Consider the following 19,328-nt stretch of genomic DNA (forward strand, 5'->3'; position numbering starts at 1 on the left):
GCCATATGACACAGAACTAAGGGTGGCCTCTAGCTGACTGCCAACAAAAATCTGAGGCCATCTCTAACGATGTGTTACCCTGATGTCCAATCCAATTCTGATGCTAGAAACTGAATATTGCTAACAACCATGTGAACACTGAAGCAGATCCTTCCCCAGTCGAGCCCCAGATGAGATACTAGCCCTGGCTGAGACCTTACAGAGAACCCAACAAAGCTGTGCCCAGAATCCTGACCTACATAAACTATGAGATAATAATGTGTGTTGCTTTAAGTCACAAATTTTGTGATAATACTGTTATGACAGAAGCTACAAACTATAACACATGTTTAAAATGATTAAAGACATCAAAAAAGAAACCATGGTGGCTCACGCCTGTAATCCCAGCATTTTGGGAGGCCAAGGCACACGGATCACATGAGGTCAGGAGTTCAAGACCAGCCTGACCAACATGGTGAAACCCCATCTCTACCAAAAATACAAAAAATTTGCCAGGCATGGTGGTGCATGCCTGTAATCCCAGCTATTTGGGAGGCTGAAGCAGGAGAATCGTTTGAACTGGGGAGGCAGAGGTTGCAGTGAACCAAGATCATGCCATTGGACTCCAGCCTGGGCAACATGGCGAAACTCCGTCTCAAAAAAAAAAAAAAAGAAAGAAAGAAAGAAAGAAAAGAAAAGGAAAAAAAAAGAAACCATGGCATGTGTACACCTATGTAGAAAACCTATATGCTCTGCACATGTATCCTGGGACTTAAAGCAAAATAAAAATGTTTTTAAAAGAAATTTTAAAATGAGGAAAAAGACCAAAAAACCCCAGGAAATTTTGTAAGACACAAATATAATGTTTAATAATACAAAAACATAATCTTAAAATGACTTAACTCAATGGGTAAGTTAAAGAGCAGAATGAAATCTGAAGAATATATGAACTGAAAAACAGTACAAAGAAAATTGATCTATTTCAATCTAAAACATACAACACAGATATTCAAAGGTGGAAAAACCTGAAACAGAGGTTAAGAGTGACATGAAATATATAGTCATGTGCTGCATAAAATTGTTTCAATCAATGGTGGACCACATATACAATGGCGGTCCCATAACATAATGGAGCTGGAAAATCCCTATTACCTAGTAACATTGTAGCACATGTATTACTCACATGTTTGTGGTGATGCTGGTGTAAACAAACCTACTGCACTGCCAGTTGTATAAAGGTATAGCACATAAAATTATGTATAGTATAATACTTGATAATGATAATAAATGATCATATTACTGGTTTATGTATTTACTACACTATATTTTTTATCTTTTTTTTAGAATGTACTCCTACTTATTAAAAAAGTTAACTGTAAAACAGGCTCAGGCAGGTGCTTCAGGAGGAATCCCAGAAGAAGGCATTGTTATCATAGGAGATGACAGCTCCATGCATGTTACTGCCCCTGAAAATCTTCCAGTGGTAAACACACTGAGGTGAAATACAGAATGCCAAAGTCAAAGAAAAGACTGTAAAAGTAAATATGAGAAAAAAATCCTCCTACAAAGGAGCAACAGCATACTCTTCAATGATAGCAATGGAAGGCAGAAAACAATAAAACAGGATTTTCAAAGTGGTAAGAGGAAACTGTCAAACTAGAATTCTATATTCAGCTAAATCATCAATAAGAGAATAAAATAAACATTTTCAAATAAATGGGTCTACCACTAGTAAGCCCTAATGGAAAAACAACTAAAGGATATTCTTCAGGAATTAAACTGAAAGGAAGGATTATGACACAAAAAGCAAAAGCAAGCAAGGAATTTGTGAATAAACGGACACAAACATTGACAGTATTAAAAAAGTAATGATGACTACTAGGAGGGTAAAAGCCAAAATTAACAAAAATAATGTACAAAAATTATATGGAAAATGGGCAAGGTATGGTAGAATTAAAGTGTTCTAAGATCCTTGATTTATTTGAGAGGAGGATGAAGATAACGATTAATTTTAGACTTCATGGATTTCAGTATACATGTCAAAACTGTAAGGGTAAAAAGAGAAATATAATATGTAACTTCCAAACCAGTAGAGGGAAACAAAATGTAAAACATTATCACTATCCATATTTTACAGAACATGAAACCAAGACCTATTAAAACTAACTGACCTCACAAAGTTTACCCAGCTAGTAACTAGGAGAATGTAAATAATTCATGTCTTTCAATGCCACATTCTGTGATGTTTTTTGCCTTCTATGTCATATAGCCTCTGATCTAGATGATATATTAAAATAACAGTGTGTTACCCTGATGTCCAATCCAATAAGACAAAAATCTGACACTGCTGCAAGAATTTCCTTATATTAAATAGCACTTTGTGGTAAAAGTGCTGTGGATTTACCTAGCAATTCTCTTATTTCTCATTTCCATTTCATTCTTACCTAAGCTCTTCATTCACTAATTCCTACATTTTCCATATAATATTTCTTGTAGACTCTTTCTTCCCCCTTCTTATTTCCTTTTTTTTTCTTTACCTTGTCAAATATATATTTTTGGATTATACTTTAAGTTTTAGGGTACATGTGCACAACGTGCAGGTTTGTTACAAATGTATACATGTGCCATGTTGGTGTGCTGCACCCATTAACTCATCATTTACATTAGGTATATCTCCTAATACTATCCCTCCCCCCTACCCCCACCCCACGACCGGCCCTGGTGTGATGTTCCCCTTCCTGTGTCCAAGTGTTCTCATTGTTCAATTCCCACCTATGAGTGAGAACATGCAGTGTTTGGTTTTCTGTCCTTGTGATAGTTTGCTGAGAATGATGGTTTCCAGCTTCATCCATGTCCCTACAAAGGACATGAACTCTTCCCTTTTTATGGCTGCATAGTGTTCTATGGTGTATATGTACCACATATTCTTAATCCAGTCTATCATTGATGGACATTTGGGTTGCTTCTAAGTCTTTGCTATTGTGAATAGTGCTGCAATAAGCATACGTGTACATGTGTCTTTATAGCAGCATGATTTATAATCCTTTGGGTATATACCCAATAATGGGATGGCTGGGTGAAATGGTATTTCTAGTTCTAGATCCTTGACAAATTGCCACATTGGCTTCCACAGTGGTTGAACTAGTTTACAGTTCCACCAACAGTGTAAAAGTGTTCCTATTTCTCCACATCCTCTCCAGCACCTGTTGTTTCCTGACATTTTAATGATCGCCATTCTAACTGGTGTGAGATGGTATCTCATTGTGGTTTTGATTTGCATTTCTCTGATGGTGAGTGATGATGAGCATTTTTTCATGTGTCTGTTGCCTGCGTAGATGTCTTCTTTTGAGAAGTGTCTGTTCATATCCTTTGCCCACTTTTTGATGGGGTTTTTTTTTCTTGTAAATTTGTTTGAGTTCTTCGTAGGTTCTGGATATTAGCCCTTTGTCAGATGAGTAGATTGTAAAAATTTTCTCCCATTCTGTAGGTTGTCTGTTCACTCTGATGGTAGTTTCTTTTGCTGTGCAGGAGCTCTTTAGTTTAATTAGGTCCGACTTGTCAATTTTGGCTTTTGTTGCCATTGCTTTTGGTTTTTTTAGACATGAAGCCCTTGTCCATGCTATGTCCTGAATGGTATTGCCTTTCTTCTAGAGTTTTTATGGTTTTAGGTCTAACACTGAAGTTTTTAATCCATCTTGAATTAATTTTTGTATAAGGTGTAAGGAAGGGATCCAGTTTCAGCTTTCTACATATGGCTAGCCAGTTTTCCCAGCACCATTTATTAAATAGGGAATCCTTCCCCATTTCTTGTTTTTGTCAGGTTTGTCAAAGATCAGATGGTTGTAGATGTGTGGTGTTATTTCTGAGGCCTCTGTTCTGTTCCATTGTTCTATATATCTGTTTTGGTACCAGTACCATGCTGTTCTGGTTACTGTAGCCTTGCAATATAGTTTGAAGTCAGCGTGATGCTCCCAGGTTTGTTCTTTTTGCTTAGGATTGTCTTGGCAATGCGGGCTCTTTTTTGGTTCCATATGAAGTTTAAAGTAGTTTTTTCTAATTCTGTGATGAAAGTCAGTGGTAGCTTAATGGGTATAGCATTGAATCTATAAATTACTTTGGGCAGTATGGTCATTTTCACAATATTGATTCTTCCTATGCATAAGCATGGAATGTTTTTCCATTTGTATGTGTCCTCTTTTATTTTGTTGAGCAGTGGCATGTAGTTCTCCTTGAAGAGGTTCTTCAGATCCCTTGTAAGTTGGATTCCTAGGTATTTTATTCTCTTTGTAGCAATCGCGAATGGGAGTTCACTCATGATTTGGCTCTCTGTTTGTCTGTTAATGGCGTATAGGAATGATTCTGATTTTTGCACATTGATTTTGTATCCTGAGACTTTGCTGAAGTTGCTTATCAGCTTAAGGAGATTTGGGCTGAGACGATGGGGTTTTCTAAATATACAATCATGCCATCTGCAAACAGAGACAATTTGACTTCCTCGTTTCCTAATTGAATACCCTTTATTTCTTTCTCCTGCCTGATTGCCCTTGCCAGAATGTCCAACACTATGTTGAACAGGAGTGGTGAGAGAGGGCATCCCTGTCTTGTGCCAGTTTTCAAAGGGAATCCAGTTTTTGCCCATTCAGTATGATATTGGCTATGGGTTTGTCATAAACAGTTCTTATTATTTTGAGATACGTCCCATGATACCAAATTTATTGAGAGTTTTTATGTGGGCAACCAGACCGTTTTCTCTGGCTGCCCTTAACATTTTTTTTTTCATTTCTACTTTGGTGAATCTGACAATTATGTGTCTTGGTCACTCTTCTCGAGGAGGATCTTTGAGCTGCTCTCTGTATTTCCAGAATTTGAATGTTGGCCTGTCTTGCCAGGTTGGAGAAGTTCTCCTGGATAATATCCTGCAGAGTGTTTTCCAACTTGGTTCCATTCTCCCTGTTACTTTCAGGTACACCAGTCACACGTAGATTTGGTCTTTTCACATAGTCCCATATTTCTTGGAGGCTTAGTTCGTTTCTTTTTACTCTTTTTTTCTCTAAACTTCTCTTCTCACTTCATTTCATTCATTTGATCTTCAATCACTGATACCCTTTCTTCTGGTTGATCAAATTGGTTACTGAAGCTTGTGCATTCATCATGTAGTTCTCGTGCCATGGTTTTCAGCTCCATCAGGTCCTTTAAGGACTTCTCTACATTGGTTATTCTAGTTAGCCATTTGTCTAATCTTTTTTCAAGGTTTTTAGCTTCTTTGCGATGGGTTCGAACATCATCCTTTAGCTTGGAGAAGTTTGATTGTCTGAAGCCTTCTTCTCTCAACTTGTCAAAGTCATTCTCCGTTGAGTTTTGTTTCATTGCTGGCAAGGAGTTGTGTTCCTGTGGAGAGGGAGAGGCATTCTGCTTTCTAGAATTTTCAGCTTTTCTGCTCTGTTTTTTCCCCATCTCTGTGGTTTTATCTACCTTTGGTCTTTGATGTTGGTGACGTACAGATGGGGTTTTGGTGTGGATGTCCTTCCTGTTTGTTAGTTTTCCTTCTAACAGTCAGGACTCTCAGCTGCAGGTCTGTTGGAGTTTCCTGGAGGTCCACTCCAGACCCCATTTGCCTAGGCATCAGCAGCAGAGGCTGCAGAAGAGTGAATATTGCTGAACAGCAAATATTGCTGTCTGATCATTCCTCTGGAAGCTTCGTTTCAGAGGGGTACCCGGCCGTGTGAGGTGTCAGTCTGCCCCTACTGGGAGGTGCCTCCCAGTTAGGCTACTCGGGGGTCAGGGACCCACTTGAAGAGGCAGTCTGTCCATTCGCAGATCTCAAACTCCATGCTGGGAGAACCACTACTCTCTTCAAAGCTGTCAGACAGAGACATTTAAATCTGCAGGGGTTTCTGCTGCCTTTTATTTGGCTATGCCCTGCCCCCAAAGGTGGAGTCTACAGAGGCAGGCAGGCAGGCCTCCTTGAGCTGAGGTGGGCTCCACCCAGTTTGAATTTCTCAGCCGCTTTGTTTACCTACTTAAGCCTTAGCAATGGCGGGAGCCCCTCCCACAGCCTCATTGCCACCTTGCCGTTAGATCTCAGACAGCTGTGCCAGCAATGAGTAAGGCTCATTGGGCGTGGGACCCTCCAAGCCAGGCGTGGGATATAATATCCTGGTGTGCTGTTTGCTAACACCCTTGGAAAAGCACAGTATTAGGGTGGGAGAGAACCGATTTTCCAGGTGCTGTCTGTCACGGCTTCCCTTGGCTAGGAAAGGGAATTCCCTGTCCCCTTGCGCTCCTGGGTGAGGCTTCGGCTCTTGCTCGGTGGGCTGTACCCACTGTCCTGCACCCACTGCCCGACATGCCCAAGTGAGATGAACCTGGTCCCTCAGTTGGAAATGCAGAAATCACCCGTCTTCTGCGTCGCTCACGCTGGGAGCTGTAGACTGGAGCTGTTCCTACTCGGCCATCTTGGAACTGCCCCCCTACATTTGTTATTTTTAAAATTTGGTGTGTGTGTGTGTATGTGTGTGTGAGTGTGTGTATACTTGAACATGTTTAAATTTTTGTTTCATACGTTTACTTATTTTTATTTAAATATCATTATGCATGCTATGGAGAGTGATAGATTCTAAATGCATAATTTTTGTTAGGATATAGCTTATTTGAAAGATTTCACAAGTTACAAAAGACAGTAGTCCCCAGGTCTGTTTCATTCTCTAGTAGTGCCCTCTCACTGAAGCAAGTATGTAATGTCAAAAAAAACTGCAGAACTCTTGGCAGAAACACTAGAAGCCAGAAGAGAGTGGGGGCTAATATTCAACATTCTTAAAGAAAAGAATTTTAAACCCAGAATTTCATATCCAGCCAAACTAAGCTTCATAAGTGAAGGAGAAATAAATTCCTTTACAGACAAGCAAATGCTAAGAGATTTTGTTACCACCCGGCCTGCCTGACAAGAGCTCCTGAAGGAAGCACTAAACATGGAAAGAAACAACCAGTACCAGTCACTGCAAAAACATGCCAAATTGTAAAGACCATCGATGCTAGGAAGAAACTGCATCAACTAATGAGCAAAATAACCAGCTAACATCATAATGACAGGATCAAATTCACACATAACAATAATAACCTTAAATGTAAATGGGCTAAATGCCCCAATTAAAAGACACAGACTGGCAAATTGGATAAAGAGTCAAGATCCATCAGTGTGCTGTATTCAGGAGACCCATCTCACATGCAGAGACACATATAGTCTCAAAATAAAGGGATGGAGGAAGATCTATCAAGCAAATGGAAAGCAAAAAAGGCAGGGGTATCCTAGTCTCTGATAAAACAGACTTTAAACCAACAAAGATCAAAAGAGACAAAGAAGGCCATTACATAATAGTAAAAGGATCAATTCAACAAGAAGAGCTAACTATCCTAAATATATATGCACCCAATACAGGAGCACCCAGATTCATAAAGCAAGTCCTTAGAGACCTACAAAGAAACCCAGACTCCCACACAATAATAATGGGAGACTTTAACACCCCACTGTCAACATTAGACAGATCAGCGACAGAGAAGGTTAACAAAGATATCCAGGACTTGAACTCAGCTCTGCACCAAGCGGACCTAATAGACATCTACAGAACTCTCCACCCCAAATCAACAGAATATACATTCTTCTCAGCACCACATCGCACTTATTCTAAAACTGACCACCTAATTGGAACTCAAATGCTCCTCAGCAAATACAAAAGAACAGAAATTACAATAAACTGTCTCTCAGACCACAGTGCAATCAAATTAGAACTCAGGATTAAGAAACTCACTCAAAACCACACAACTGCATGGAAACTGAGCAACCTGCTCCTGAGTGACTACTGGGTAAATAACAAAATGAAGGCAGAAATAAAGATGTTCTTTCAAACCAATGAGAACAAAGACACAACATACCAGAATCTCAGGGACACATTTAAAACAGTGTGTAGAGGGAAATTTATAGCACTAAATGCCCACAAGAGAAAGCAGCAAAGATCTAAAATTGACACCCTAACATCACAATTAAAAGAACTAGAGAAGCAAGAGCAAACAAATTCACAAGCTAGCAGAAGACAAGAAATAACTAAGATCACAGCAGAACTGAAGAAGATAGAGACACAAAAACCCTTCAAAAAAATCAATGAATCCAGGAGCTGGTTTTTTGAAAAGATCAACAAAATTGATAGACTGCTAGCAAGACTAATAAAGAATAAAAGACAGATCAAATAGATGCAATAAAAAATAATAAAGGGGATATCACCGCTGATCCCACAGAAATACAAACTACCATGAGAGAATACTATAAACACCTCTACACAAATAAACTAGAAAATCTAGAAGACATGGATAAATTCCTGGACACATACACATTCCCAAGACTAAACCAGGAAGAGTTGAATCTCTGAATAGACCAATAACAGGCTCTGAAATTGAGGCAGTAATTAATAGCCTACAAACCAAAAAAAGAGTCCAGGACCAGGCAGATTCACAGTCAAATTCTACCAGAGGTACAAGGAGGAGCTGGCACCATTCCTTCTGAAACTATTCCAAACAATATAAAAAGAGGGAATCCTTCCCTAACTCATTTCATGAGGCCAGCATCATCCTGATACCAAATCCTGGCAGAGATACAACAAAAAAAAAGAGAATTTTAGACCAATATCCCTGATGAACATCGATGCGAAAATCCTCAATAAAATACTGGCAAATCAAATCCAGTAGTACATCAAAAAGTTTATCCACCACGAACGAGTCTGCTTCATCCATGGGATGCAAGACTGGTTCAACATGTGCAAATCAATAAGTGTAATCCATCACATAAACAGAACCAATGACAAAAACCAGATGATTACCTCAATAGATTCAGAAAAGGCCTTTGACAAAATTCAACAGCCCTTCATGCTAAAAACTCTCAAAAAACTAGGTATTGATAGAATGTATCTCAAAATAATAAGAGCTATTTATGACAAACCCACAGCCAATATTATACTGTATGGGCAAAAACTGGAAGCTTTCCCTTTGAAAACGAGTACGAGACAAGTATGCCCCCTCTCACCACTCCTACTCAACATAGTGTTGGAAGTTCTGGCAAGGGCAGTAGGCAAGAGAAAGAAATAAAGGGTATTCAATTAGGAAAAGAGGAAGTATAATTGTCCCTGTTTGCAGATGATATGATTGTATATTTAGAAAACCCCATCGTCTCAGCCCCAAATCTCCTTAAGCTGATAAGCAACTTCAGCAAAGTCTCAGGATACAAAATCAATGTGCAATAATCACAAGCATTCCTATACCCCAACAATGGACAGAGAGCCAAATCATGAGTGAATTCCCATTCACAATTGCTACAAAGAGAATAAAATACCTAGGAATCCAACTTACAAGGGATGTGAAGGACCTCTGCAAGGAGAACTACAAACCACTGCTCAATGAAATAAAAGAGGACCCAAACAAATGGAAGAACATTCTATGCTCATGGATAGGAAGAATCAATATCATGAAAATGCCCATACTGTCCAATGCCAACCTCATCAAGCTACCAATGACTTTCTTCACAGAATTGGAAAAAACTACTTTAAAGTTCATATGGAACCAAAAGAGAGCCCACTTTGCCAAGACAATCCTAAACCAAAAGAACAAAACTGGAGGCATCACGTTACCTGACTTCAAACTATAGAACAAGTCTACAGTAACCAAAAACAGCATGATACTGGTACCAAAACAGAGATATAGACAAATGGAACAGAACAGAGGTCTCAGAAATAACACCACACATCTACAACCATCTGATCTTTGACAAACCTGACAAAAACAAGAAATGGGGAAAGGATTCCCTATTTAATAAATGGTGCTGGGAAAACTGGCGAGCCATATAGAAAGCTGAAACTGGATCCCCTCCTTACACCTCATACAAAAATTAATTCAAGATGGATTAAAGACTTAAATGTTAGACGTAAAACCATAAAAACCCTAGAAGAAAACATATGCAATACCATTCAGGACATAGGCATGGGGAAGGACTTCATGACTAAAACACCAAAAGCAATGGTAACAAAAGCCAAAATAGACAAGTGGGATTTAATTAAACTGAAGAGCTTCTGCACAGCAAAAGAAACTACCACCAGAGTGAACAGGCAACCTACAGAATGGGAGAAAATATTTGCAATCTACCCATCTGACAAAGGACTAATATGCAGAATCCACAAAGAGCTCAAACAAATTTATAAGAAAAGAAAACCCCATCAAAAAGTGGGCAAAGGATATGAACAGACACTTCTCAAAAGAAGACATCTACGCAGGCAACAGACACATGAAAAAATGCTCATCATCACTAGTCATCAGAGAAATGCAAATCAAAACCACAATGAGATACCATCTCACACCAGTTAGAATGGCGATCATTAAAAAGTCAGGAAACAACAGGTGCTGGAGAGGATGTGGAGAAATAGGAACACTTTTACACTGTTGGTAGGAGTGTAAATTAGTTATACCATTGTGGAGGACAGTGTGGCGATTCCTCAAGGATCTAGAACCAGACATACCATTGACCCAGTGATCCCATTACTGGGTATATACCCAGTGGATTTTAAATCATGCTGCTATAAAGACACATGCACACGTATGTTTATTGCGGCACTATTCCCAATAGCAAAGACTTGGAACCAACCCAAATGTCCATCAATGATAGACTGGATTAAGAAAATGTGGCACATATACACCATGGAACACTATGCAGCCATAAAAAAGGATGAGTTCATGCCCTTTGTAGGGACATGGATGAAGCTGGAAACCATCATTCTCAGCAAACTATCACAAGGACAGAAAACCAAACACCGCATGTTCTCAGTCACAGGTGGGAATTGAACAATGAGAACACCTGGACACAGGGCAGGGAACATCACACGCTGGGGCCTGTCAGGGGGTGGGGGCCTGGGGGAGGGATAGCATTAGGATAAATACCTAATGTAAATGATTAATTGATGGGTGCAGCAAACCAACATGACACACATAGACCTGTGGAACAAACCTGCACATTGTGCACATGTACCCTAGAACTTAAAATATAATAAAAAATTTTTAAAAGAAAAAATAAAATTGAAATAAAAGAAAAGTCTCCAAATTAAAAAATAAAACAACTGTAGAACTGTCTATAGGAACAATCTAGTCTCCAAATCTTAGCAGTGGTATATTGTTCCTTGGCAAGCTGTTGCTAGGGTCAAAGATATCTCTACACTATGGTGGTGATTCCCTTTATCCTTGCCAACACCATTTAAATTGGTTTCCAACTGTGTACTAGTCTATTTTGAAGCCATGTGGTAAAATATTCAGGGTGTACCCAAGACACTACTTCAAACTCTTGGACTCTTTAGTCATGCTAATCACTGTTACTGATATGCCCTTCCCCATCTAGCCTGAATAAAGATATTTCTGTAATATTTCATGGGGCAATAAAATGTCAGGGTTTATGTATAGAAAATCATGTAAGTCTCTTGAAATCCAATCTCGGTCTCCTAGCATACAACTTGGCAGATATTTGAAAACAATATAAAATCAAGTTCATAGAAACTTTATCTATTTATTTTGAGTCAGGGTTTTGTTCTGCCCCCCAGACTGGAGTGTGATGGTGTAATCATAGCTTACTGCAGCCTCGAACTCCTGGGCTCAAGCGATCCTCCCACCTCAGCCTCTCCAGTACCTACGACTACAGGTGCACATCACTATGCCTGGCTACTTTTTAAATTTTTTATAGATATGCGGTCTGACTTTGTTGTCCAAGCTGGCCTTGAACTCCTGGGCTCAAGCAATCCTCCTGCCTCAGCTTGCCCAAGTACTGGGATTACAGGCATGAGCCATCACACCAGGCCCATAGCAATTTTAACGCAGTCTAGTTTATTGTATTCTGCCATTGGCATTATCAATCCAAACATCTAAACTGTAAATTTACCCCTGAAGAGAATCATGTATCTATTATAAAGAAACAAATAGCATTTCATACCATAAAATGAATCTCTAGGATTATAGTACTACAGGCAGTTCTTGTATCTGAAGTCACAGAAACCTGGGATAATTAAAACCTAAATCAATTTAGACAATTGCTTCTCTAACCAGAAAAATAAAGTTGGGCACGATGGTGCAGGCCTGTAACCCCAGCACTTAGGCTGAGGCAGCAGGATCCCTTGAACCCAAGAGTTCAAGGCTGCAGTGAGCTATGATCCCTCCACTACACTCCAGCCTGGGTGTCAAGGCAAGATCCTGTCTCTAAAAATGTAAATAAATAAAAAAGTAAGACAAAGTAAAATAACTATAGATGCAAAGAGCAAGTATGTAAAAACAAAACAAAACAAAACAAAAAATCCATAGATTTGCTTCTTTTATCTTTCTTCATTCCTAAAAGCAAATGTCTCCATTGTTTTCCTCTCACTCTGCTTTAATTATCCAAAAGAGAACCTAGGAAAAGATAAAAACCTTATAGACCTTGAAAATCCCAAAACAGAATCATCCACCTTCAAGTAACCAAAACTGTGTGGTTTTACAATCATTTATTACTAATAATTAACAAGTAAACCAAGCTCAAATTGAATTTTCTCTTTTACAAGGTCATGGAAATATGAAAATTATTAAGGAAAAAACTCACTTAATTGGGCAGCTGATGATTTTTGGAGGAATACTCTTTGTAGTAGTGAAAACATAAAAAAGTAATGCATTGTACTTGAACAGACAGGGGCAATAGGTTAGGAGGAGGAGGATAAATAGAGAATTACAGGCAAAGGATTAACAAACAGAACAGTCAACTGTGTGGTCTCAGAAATGGTGCTAGTAAATTAGATATAATTTCATGATTTCATGGAGACAGATATGGGCTATGTAGGAGCTGAAGTCCTTATTCTCACAGTAAAAAGTACAAAACTTTGTCAGATGATTTACAAAGTATAGTTACTAATGCCAGAGTCAGGGTGGGGGAAGTAACTTTGAACATTCAGCGGTACACTATGATACATCAAATAAGATGATAAGATAATAAATAAAATGATGAAGCTAGTTTCCTTAGCATTGTTCAGGGGGAGGTCCTCTGGAATGCAGTTATTCTGGATTGTAAGAATCACTTAAGCGGTGAACAGATATAGAAGTGATTAGCACTTTTCTAGGCTTGGAGAGCCGTCTCCAAAAAAGAACAGAAGAGCCTGAAAATAAAAAACTGCGAAAATAAGTCAGCTTGAGTCACAATTCTGTTCCCTTTCCTTCTTCCCCACAAAAGAGGCTATTTTCTCTGTCTCCTTTTACAGAGAATCCTCTGTTCTTCCCCGTCTATTTTTTTTTTTTCTTTCCTCCTCTATTTGGCTTCAGGGTGGTCTTGAAACATTCTTTCCTCTACTCCCTGAGTGTCTGTCTCCTACGCCATGCAGAACTGAAGCCTGAACAACTACATGGGGCTTGCACTGCATACTCAGTCAACATCTTTTCCTGCTCATACCAAGTCAACAGCCTAGTATGTCCAACAGCTGATATCTGCAGGAAGCTCAGAGAGCAACGTTGGTCAATGTCTCTGCTCCCAATCACTTCAGTGATCCATTACATGTCCATTCTCAGGGTTTTCTTTTAAATCACTCACAACCAAACCAAAAAGGTATAAATTAGAAAAAAAAAAAAAAAAGAGAGAGACGTTCTTTGTCAGAAGAACAAGTAGTTGGCAAGAGAAAATAGAGCAAACCAAATAAAAGAGAGAAAACTGAAAACTCACAAATCATATTATAAAATAATATTCTGCTGACATTTAAATAAAGTAATCCCATGGCAACAATTTAATTGCTGCCTTTTTGCCTGCGATCCCAGATATCTCTTGTTTGGGACTGGACACAATATTCATTTCTCTGTGTACTTAGTGCTTCACATCGAACCAGTATTATTTACTACGTACTTGTGCTTGCTTGCATACTTTAAAAGGCTGAAGTGTTTCCTGGTAGAAAAGCTGATGATAAGCCTGCAGGTCAAACCAAAAGTACACGCTGTTCTTCCACAACTACAGATGGAAAAAGTACATAAATTATTACCACCTAATTATTAAAACTCTTACAAAGCTCTAATTTCAAATATAAGTAACTGTTTAGCTCCTTGCTGTTACCATAAATCAGGTTCCATTTAAGATGGTTTTAATCTTCTATCACAAACTGGCAACACACAAAATATTTACTGATATTGTTGCTGGAAGATTATATTTTTGTATGTATGCCTCTCACATAATTAGTCATTAAAATAGTAAATATTCTAGTTAACAGTTAAGGAGTAACCACGTATTTTGATATATATGGGCAATGTATATTACTGCAGAACCAAACATTACTCTAGTAAATGAACCAGTTAAATACTTTTTTTTTCTTTTGAAACGGGGTCTCACTCTCTCACCCAGACTGGAGTGCAGGGATGTGATCTCGGCTCACCGCAACAACCACCTCCAGGCTCAAGAGATTCTCCCACCTCAGCCTCCCGAGTAGCTGGGATTACAGGCATGCATTACCACGCCCAGCTAATTTTTGTATTTTAGTAGAGATGGGGTTTCACCGTGTTGGCCAGGCTGGTCTCGAACTCTTGACCTAAAATGATCCATCTGCCTCGGCCTCCCAAAGTGCTGGGATTACAAGCATGAGCCACCGCACCTGGCCAATACTTTTCATTTTCACAAAATAAGACTGATTTTTTTTTTTTAATTTTGAAAAATCAACTGGAAATAATTTTGCCACCATTCATTGTAATTGTAGGATGAACAAAATAATTATAATTGAGATGCTTAAATATTTACTAAATATTAAATGTGAATTTTCTTATCACAGATGAGAATTTTAACATCAAATATAATTATGTGAGCACTTATTTCGATGTCTCTTATTTTTAAATGAAGTAAAATTATAAAATTAAATTTTAAATAATTCTTTTATACCTTGTTTCCTGAATGCTCGCAGAATTTAGTAAAGAAGAATCCAGCTCTGTTTTCTACATACAAAGATTGCAACAAATTTTCCATGTCAAATCCTCCCAAGGCACCAACATCTGACACGGTTTTAACCTACATAACAAAACAGAAGTCTATTATCCACCCAAAAACACAGTAATTTTTTTATGGCATTACACAACAGGATTTCATAAACTCTACCATGCTGTCATTTTCCCACTGGACTATTTTATTTTTGTACCATATATGTAATTAATGCAGTATGTTTGCATTTGAGAGTCATATAACATTCATTTGTGGAGCCCAACTATAGTCACAGAATATATTCTATTATAAACCAATCTGATTTTAAACTTAATGTTGAAACAACTTCCCAGCTTCAATTATTTTCATGTTTCAGGCAAAGTAAGACCATTTTAGGAGTATTCCAAATCCTGCTGGTGGCCTCTTTCATACATATTGAATGTTATTTTAGCCTTGAAGTGCTGCTATTATAGCTACAGAGGGTTATGATGAGAACTATCTCTAAGGCCTCTTGGTGCAGCTCATTAACTATCCTTAGGGGGTCCCTCTTGGACAGTCTCACCCTGTGTAGGTCATGGCCTGCACAGTGTAAATGGCAGTATAAGTTCTCATAAAATTTTGCTGTTTATAGGCTTCTCTGCCAACAGCACTGGCAACCCTCATACAATTTTTGAAACACAGAAAGTTGGCTATTTCTCCAAGCACAGGAGTGACTTTAGAATATGAAAGGGCATCTACTATTCAGTTTAACTCTTTGCTATTTGTTTTACAGAACTCATAGACTACTTCTTTGTAATAAGACAATAATGGTACAAAAAATTTAGGGTTTAAGTAAGGTTCTCACTCTTTTTTTGTCCTACTGCCTCTCCATTTCTCCACCTCTCTATCTGCCTGCTAAACAAATTCTGAAGTGAGAATTTAATGTTTTACTATGTTTAACTATCAGCATTCCAAACAAACAAACAAAAAAAATCATTATTTTAGTAGGAAAAAAAAAACTAATTAAAAGAAATGGGGTACCATTAGCATAGAATAAAATAAATAGTTATGCAAAATTATAGCTAAGTGTTCAGACTGTATTAGGACTGCCAAGGTTTCTACCTAAAGTATAATTCTTAGGGAATGTGAAGTTTTCCTCTAGAACTAGTGCATTAAATCCACATTATCAGGGTAGCTGTACTGTGGAAACACCCTGCCCTTTAAAAATTCTAGGCTTCGGCCAGATGTGGTGGCTCATGCCTGTAATCCCAGCATTTTGGGAGGGCGAGGCGAGCAGATTGCCTGAGGTCAGGAGTTTGAGACCAGTCTGGGCAACATGGTGAAACCCCATCTCTACTGAAAATACAAAAAAAAATTAGCAGGGTGTGGTGCCATGCGCCTATAGTCCTAGCTACTTGGGAAGCTGAGGCAGGGAATTGTTTGAACCAGGGAGGTGGAGATTGTAGTGAGCCAAGACCATGCCACAGCACTACAGCCTGGGCAACAGAGCAAGACTCTGTCTCAAAAAAAAAAATTATAGGCTTCTAAAACGTAATATCAAATACTATTTTTCTTTCAAGTGTCATCATACCAAAACCAGAACACCATTGTCGTTGAAAACAGTTATCAATGCAGTATATAGAACCATGGTACTACAAAAGGAAAACACAGAGGAAATATTTGTGTAAAAATCCTATGGCAAGGAAAAAAATCAAATGTATTGCTTAGTAAAGATAAAATATTATGATAAATCAATACAAATTCTCTAAAATCAGGAGATATTGATCAGTTAAATGAACAATCAGGTTTATTCAGTCCTCAAAATATGAGGACTCATATTTTATGAGTCCTCAAAATATTTATGAGTCCTCAAAATACTCACCTTAGGTTCTTCTGTATAAGCGTATCTTCTATCCAGCTGGGGCTTGAGACATTCGGAAATGTCAGTAAAAGATGTTAAGTGAATGACGTTGCTGCTTTCTGATACGTGCTTTGACCTAAATTATAAGGATGAGAACTAAAATTATAAGAATGAGAACTAACTGATCAACAAACAAATTCTGAGCACTTTTGGTATACATAGCACCAAATCTTAAGAGTACTTCTGAGCAATGTGACTCAGGAATAAAAGGATAAACATCGTTCTAGCCCTGAAGTGGTGGTTCAGAGAATGAGTCATAGTTATATAGGAAGACAATTCTCAAAATAACTACTGGTTAGATGAATTCAAGAGGGTTTATTATAGATGCCAAATGACTGGGATGGATAATAAATATTTTGAGAGGGCAAGAATGAGAAATTCCTTCAACCTATATTAGTAATTTAAAAATAAAATATTTGTGTTTTAATAAAATTCAAAAAAACTTTAATGTGTTTTAGAAGGGCTCTTTAGATAGGAAAATAGTGAGCAATAAATGAAGGTGGGTATGGAAATCCTTGTTTAAAAGGCAGCAAAGATAATTTGCTTAGGGCAAGAAGACACTAACACTAAAAAGTGAACATTATATACTACATACCAAACACTGTGCTAGATATAATTCATATTATAATATTTAATCCTCACAGAGGTGAGATTCATAGGGAATTATATAGATTAGTTTGGGGTGAAATAATGGAAGACTTTGGAGTTAGACTAATGACTTTGGACATTATCTTTTTCTATTTTTTTATCCAGCTCCCTCTCCCACATCCACGCTGTAATTATTCTAAAGCCTTATTTTCTTGCTCCATAAAACATGCCTATTCTACCTTGCCAATATACCTCTACTCCACTCCATCAGCAGATTACCTTGCAGTTTCTTCTCACACAAAACGTATGTACAACATGCTTCAGTTTCCATTTCCTCATGTAGCAGAATGGCATGCTTCTATATACAGTACCACTGAGATTCTGAAAAAGCTAAACATTAACTTTCTAAGACTCCCTTGCAGCGAGACATAGCCATGAGACACAGTTGTGACTAATGAGATACAAAATGAAATGTGCTAGGGAGCTTCTGAGAAGCTTGCTTTCCTGACAAGAGGGAGAGGGTTAATGGAAATTGCCCTTCCTCCTCCACTCTGACTTGAAAGCCTGATATTAGGACCTACAATACTGCTGACCATGAGGGAAAGGCCAAGAGCATCACAAGGATTCAGGCCCTAATCTTTCTGATCTATTGTACCAACACTGACAGTTGCCTATCATGGGATTTCTTGTTATGTGAGAAAAATTAGGTCAATTCATCTAAGCCATTGTTAGTTAGGTTTCTGGTATTGGCAGCTGAAAGCATTCTTGATATGAACAACAAACATATCCACCTGTACCCATCCTTACTTCTTTCCATGTTGTCTCAGGAAGAAGCGCCCCACCTCCTGACCATGGTTAATCTCATTCCCTTGGCTCTTGAACCTGTCCCTCTATTCTCCTTTGAATATGGAGACCTTCATTTTTTCTCATATATCATCAGCTTCTTCATTTCCTCTGGATTCTATTCTATGCATATCAACAGTCTCAAGTCTTCACTTTAAAAATACTCTTTCTCATGAGAACAAAAACCTTTAGCTAGACTAACCAAGAAAAACTGTTAGCGGCTGGGCACGGTGGCTCACGCCTGTAATCCCAACACTTCGGAGCCCGAGGTGGAAGGATCACTTGAGGTCAGAAGTTCGAGACCAGCCTGGTCAACATGGTGAAACCCCGTCTCTACTAAAAATACAAAAATGAGCCGGAGGTGGGGGCGGGCACCTGTAATCCCAGCTACTCAGGAGGCTGAGGCAGGAGAATCACTTGAACTCATGAGGTGGAGGTTACAGTGAGCCAAGGTTGTGCCACTGCACTCCAGGCTAGGCAGAGTGAGACTCTGTCTCAAAAAAAAAAAAAACACGAAAAACAAACAAACAAACAAAAATATTTAGCTAGACTAACCAAGAAAAAGAGAGGACTCAAATTACTTAAATCACGAATAAAAGAGGATACCTCAATACCAACCTTACAGAAATTTCCTAAAGAGACACAAATTACCAAAAATTACTCAAAAAGAAAGAAAACCTGAATAGACCTATAGCAAGTAGAGATTAAATCAATAATATGATATCACCCCACACAAATAAAAGGGCTGAGTCCAAAAGCCTTCACTGGTGAACTCTATCAAGTACTTAAAGAAGAACCAATATGCAGTTCTTCCCAAATTCTTACAAAATTAGAAGAGGGAGGGGACACTTCCCAACTCATTCTGCTCATTCTGGTTTTTTGTTTGTTTGGGTTTTTTTTTGTTTGTTTCGTTTTTTTTTTGTTTGAGAGCCTCACTCTGTCGCCCAGGCTGGAGTGCAGTGGCACAATCTGGGCTCACCGCAACCTCTGCCTCCTGGGTTAAATGTATTCTGCATCAGCCTCCCGAGTAGCTGGGAT

At 38.4% G+C, this 19,328-nt stretch overlaps 2 protein-coding genes across 3 annotated transcripts in view; both read right to left on the reverse strand.

Annotated features, from left to right (window-relative positions):
* COX6C (cytochrome c oxidase subunit 6C) overlaps window positions 1–18,912 on the reverse strand; it is a 161,035-nt gene extending 142,123 nt beyond the window's left edge. The window contains exon 1 of the mRNA XM_077942238.1: window positions 18,897–18,912. The gene's annotated coding sequence lies outside the window, so the exon portion shown is untranslated. The remainder of the gene's footprint in view (window positions 1–18,896) is intronic.
* The window catches only part of RGS22 (regulator of G protein signaling 22), a 153,368-nt gene that overhangs the window by 70,888 nt on the left and 63,152 nt on the right, over window positions 1–19,328 (reverse strand). For both annotated transcript variants that reach the window (XM_015145781.3, XM_001096690.5), the window contains exons 12-14: window positions 16,821–16,935; window positions 14,924–15,049; window positions 13,907–14,008 (exon numbers count right to left, since the gene is read on the reverse strand). In XM_015145781.3, the coding sequence (XP_015001267.2) occupies window positions 13,907–14,008; window positions 14,924–15,049; window positions 16,821–16,935 (343 nt within the window). The remainder of the gene's footprint in view (window positions 1–13,906; window positions 14,009–14,923; window positions 15,050–16,820; window positions 16,936–19,328) is intronic.

Source organism: Macaca mulatta, chromosome 8, assembly GCF_049350105.2.
Source record: "Macaca mulatta isolate MMU2019108-1 chromosome 8, T2T-MMU8v2.0, whole genome shotgun sequence".
Lineage (NCBI taxonomy): Eukaryota > Metazoa > Chordata > Mammalia > Primates > Cercopithecidae > Macaca > Macaca mulatta.